Source organism: Nematolebias whitei, chromosome 5 (assembly GCF_014905685.2).
Source record: "Nematolebias whitei isolate Nwh7 chromosome 5, NemWhi1, whole genome shotgun sequence".
In the NCBI taxonomy this organism is placed as follows: domain Eukaryota; kingdom Metazoa; phylum Chordata; class Actinopteri; order Cyprinodontiformes; family Rivulidae; genus Nematolebias; species Nematolebias whitei.
This window is the reverse complement of record NC_056502.1, coordinates 22,117,405-22,121,804: the sequence shown is the minus strand read 5'-3', so window position 1 is coordinate 22,121,804 and position 4,400 is coordinate 22,117,405. Positions and strand designations below refer to the sequence as shown.

General features: G+C 39.8%; 1 protein-coding gene across 2 annotated transcripts in view; it reads left to right on the top strand.

The window, feature by feature from the left end:
- Positions 1–4,400, top strand: part of rxrbb (retinoid x receptor, beta b) — a 7,907-nt gene that overhangs the window by 1,642 nt on the left and 1,865 nt on the right. For both annotated transcript variants that reach the window (XM_037676351.1, XM_037676350.1), the window contains exons 3-7: positions 9–162; positions 332–511; positions 2,150–2,310; positions 2,442–2,571; positions 2,821–2,947. In XM_037676351.1, coding sequence (XP_037532279.1) covers positions 9–162; positions 332–511; positions 2,150–2,310; positions 2,442–2,571; positions 2,821–2,947 — 752 coding nt within the window. The remainder of the gene's footprint in view (positions 1–8; positions 163–331; positions 512–2,149; positions 2,311–2,441; positions 2,572–2,820; positions 2,948–4,400) is intronic.

Genomic DNA, 4,400 nt, shown 5'->3' with positions numbered 1-4,400 from the left:
GTATTAAGATCTCTTCTTCAGCACCTGTATCAGGGATGCATTCAGTCAGCAGCTCAGAAGATATTAAACCTCCATTTGGCCTCAGGCCCCTGCAGAGCCCAAGCCCAGGAGTAATGACATCCCAGAAACGACTGTGTGTGATCTGTGGTGACCGCTCTTCTGGTGCGTGAACTATCTAAAGACAGCATTTCATAGATTGCTTCTAAATATTTTATATAATGGGTTTCACTCATTATTGTAAATTGAAACTTGTTTATTAGCTTGTTGCCTTTCTTTTACAGTTCATTTAGATAATTTATCTTTTTTTTGTTTGTGTGTGTATTTTTTCTAGGCAAGCACTACGGAGTGTACAGCTGTGAAGGTTGCAAAGGTTTCTTTAAACGAACTGTACGCAAAGACCTGAGCTACACCTGCAGGGATAACAAAGAGTGCCTGGTGGACAAACGCCAGCGCAATCGCTGCCAGTACTGCCGCTACCAGAAGTGCCTGGCTATGGGTATGAAGAGAGAAGGTATGCAGCCAAAAGCGCCATACAAAAGACTTTCTAATGGCTTTTAAAGGAGCATATTGCACACAGTTTTACCAAAGTGGCATAGGTGGGAGATTTTTATTAAGTGCATAGGCATTAATTATATTTTAATGTTCCAGATTTTGTCAATTTATGCACTCAGTGAAATAGTGGAAATAGCTTTGGAGCAGTGGACAGTTTCTGGGTAGTCTTGATGTTGACATAGACTGTCACGAAAACAGGACAACAGTTTGGGGCTGGCCATTAAAGTAACTCCTCTCTGTTTCTTCTTTACTCCAATTTGACCCTTTCCTCCATCTTTCAAAAGTGATAAACAAAAAAAACTAAGACAACCCAAAATAAGGGATGGTGGTCATTTAAAATGTGGAAATATTTTAACATTTATCTATAGAAATGTAAAGCTTATGATAAATGTTTTATTTTCAGCTCTTGAGCAAAACAAACAAACAAAAACATGAGGACTGTTGCGTTTTAGTGCTTTGTGATGATGGACTGCTCTGCTAGGTAGTTCTGTGCTGAGTTTGTGAAAATGTGTGGAAAATCTGATGGATTGAGTTTGTCGACGCAGCAACCATACAACAGCTCACATTTTAGTAAAGACCATAAAGGTCAGCATGAAACATCATAGGAGCACAGTATGTTGCATGGCATTCAGTTCTTACAAGAAGCTTTAAATTAGGTTGTGTGTTGAGAGACGGAGTCTGCACACTTTTCAGTCCAGCAGCAGGTTTGTGTTAGTGTCTGTTCTCACAGAGATATTAAATGACAATGTGCTACAGAGTCCCTTTTCAGGAGAAATCAGAACGTAAAGTTTTAACCAACTGTTATGTTTGAATAGTTAATTTATTTCTTATAAGGCTTCAAATCTTAAAGATAAACCTGATGGTTTTCGGAGCCATCTATTGGCAGCTTTCTGTAGTTAATGTTTCATTCAGCAACAAGAACTTTAACCCTCAGTTACGTAACTAGTGGCTTCCTATTCCTTAAATAACTCTGTCAAAGGTCATCCTGTGGTCACGAAAAAAAAAAAAATTAAGGTCATTTGAGGTTGCATTGTAACAGAACCATGCACGTAAGCACAGCATTTGTTTTTAGTAAATATTGTTTTACTCAATTTACTATTGTCTTGCTGCACAACACAATCTACAGAAGTTGTTTTTACTGATCACTTGCAAAAAAAATTAGATAAGAAGTTCTCAGTACTTTAATTATTATATGGTGGATTCTAGATTGCTTAGACAATATTGCAAAAAGTAATCCTGAAATTTCCCTCTTTGTTTGCTACAGTTTTAAAGCGTTTCTGTTAAATTTTATTGCTGTTTTTAAAATGCATTTATGAAAAACAGCTTGAGACGGCCTCCATGACCTGATCCTGAATGAAGATCTAATTCAGTGATTTTATTGTTTTTGTTTTATTTTTTATTTCACTATCTGGCTAAACATGGAAAATTAGCTGACTATGAAGCACAACACTTTAAAAGATATTCTGAGATACTGTCGGGGTAAACAGTTTAACTAAATACATTTCTGAGCAGCAGCAGTCCTGTGGAGAGGAGAGCATTCGAACTGTCTAAAATTCACACGTTTCCATTCTGTTTCTGTGCGCTCTGCCCGATGCAGCGGTCCAGGAGGAGCGTCAGAGGAACCGGGAGCGTGAAGGAGAGCTGGAGTTCACCGTTGGAGTGAACGACGAGATGCCTGTGGAGAAGATCCTGGAGGCAGAGATGGCTGTGGACTTGAGGACTGAGCTTCACTCTGATGGAGGCTCTGCAGGGAACTCTGTGAGTTGTTGGACCATTTCATTAAATGTGTATTAATAGGTGAATGTGTTAATCATGGTAACTATGATTTCAAAGGTTTTTCATGGGCCAGCTTTCAGGAAGTCATGGTGTGTTGACGTCTTTTGTTTTAGCCCCATGATGCTGTTTCCAGCATCTGCCAGACTGCAGATAAGCAGCTGTTTGCTTTGGTCGAGTGGGCGAAGAGAATCCCTCATTTTTCTGAACTGCCTCTTGACGATCAGGTCATCCTCCTGCGTGCAGGTACAGAAATGATCTCTGCATGAAACTTTTGAAAAAAACGAGGGAGCATCTCTTAAAAAGTTCAGAATAAGATTTAACAAGTACTGAATGCTGCAGCGCTACAGCTATCTTGCAAATTAAACAACAACAAAAAAATTACAAATGAAGAAAATTATTACACAGTGCTGTTATTTGTAAATGAATTTTCAAAAAGAAATTTGCAAATATTTTTGTTTTCTTTCTGGTTTGTTTTTGTTTTTTATGTGCCAGGGTGGAATGAGCTCCTGATTGCTTCGTTCTCCCATCGCTCTATTCCTTTGAAAGATGGAGCTCTCTTGGCGTCTGAGCTGCAGCGCGACGGTGCACACATGGCAGGAGTTGGAGCCATTTTTGATAGGTACTGTCATAGTAACACACACTCTTCAGCATATTTAGACTTTACTTTACTCGTCAAAACATTTTACAAGAACAGGTTAGGTCCTTTGGTTACATGTCACAAAGTTCTTTCAGGCAGTGATTTTATTTATTTTTTGTCGTGATGGTGCTTTTATGCTTTAATTGTCTTGAGTCTTACAGTTTTTTTATTTTCAACTTGAGTTCATTAAATGTTCATATAATTGAGAAGTCTTTCTATCCACATTTCTTTCATGATGATGGTTTAACATCATCCTTCTTGATTAGATGCAGTTTTAGAAATCTGGAGCAGAGAAAAATGGGACTCTTCAGAAAAAGAGCAGCATCTTTTCTATGACCACAGGGTCCTGTAACATTTAGCGAGTGAGAAGCTACCAACTGCACATGTGAGGCTTTTTAATAAACTTCTCATTAACTGCGCGGGCGCTGCGGTAGCTTGGTGGTCAGTGTGGTGGTCTTGTAACAGTAGTAATGTAATCTTGTAATGTAGGTTGCGGTACTGAGCCCAGGTTGCATCAGGAAGGACATCCGGTGTTTTAAAAAACAAACCAAAAAAAGCCTAATCTTTCATGGCCACTGTGAAGAAGAGAGCAGCCGGAAGAAAAACATTGATTATTCCGTTGGGAAACTTTTATGTCTGCTTTTTAAAAATCCTAGTGACTTTATTGTCACTCAAATTGAGGTCAGTCCTCAATTGGTTCAGATCTTGCCTCGCTGACAGATCCTTTTGTGTCTCCATCAAGGATTTTAGTTCCGCAGAGCTTAAATGGGGGGTTCCGCAGGGGTTCATCCTGGGTCCCCTCCTATTCTCTTTATACCTGCTGCCGCTTGGTGCTATTTTCCGGAAACACAACATGCCCTTCCACTTCTATGCCGATGATTGTCAAATTTACTTCCCCCTAAGACACAATGGTACATGCTCTATTCAACCGCTGCTCAACTGCCTGGCTGACATCAGGGACTGGATGGCTTTAAATTTCTTGAGTTTCAATGAAAAGAAGTCTGAAGTCGTGTTGTTCCCTCCCAACGACACAATCACAAACCACTGCATCGACCTCTCCGCTCTAACCCTGTCAGAAAAACAAAGAGTCACTAATCTGGGCGTGATAATGGACCCTTCCCTGAAACTTAACAATTATGTAAACATGATTGTTAAATCATGTTTCTTCCAACTGAGGCGGCTGTCTAAACTGAAGCCCATATTGTCCAAAAAGAACCTGGAGACAGTAATACATGCATTCATTACATCTAGGCTTGATTACTGCAATTCACTCCTGTTTGGTATCAGTCAGACCTCCATTGCACGACTACAACTGGTCCAGAATGCAGCAGCCCAATTTTTAACCAGTACAGGCAAAAGAGAGCACATTACACCAGTTTTGGCCTCACTGCACTGGTTACCGGTTCACTTTCAAATCCAGTTCAAAATACTCATG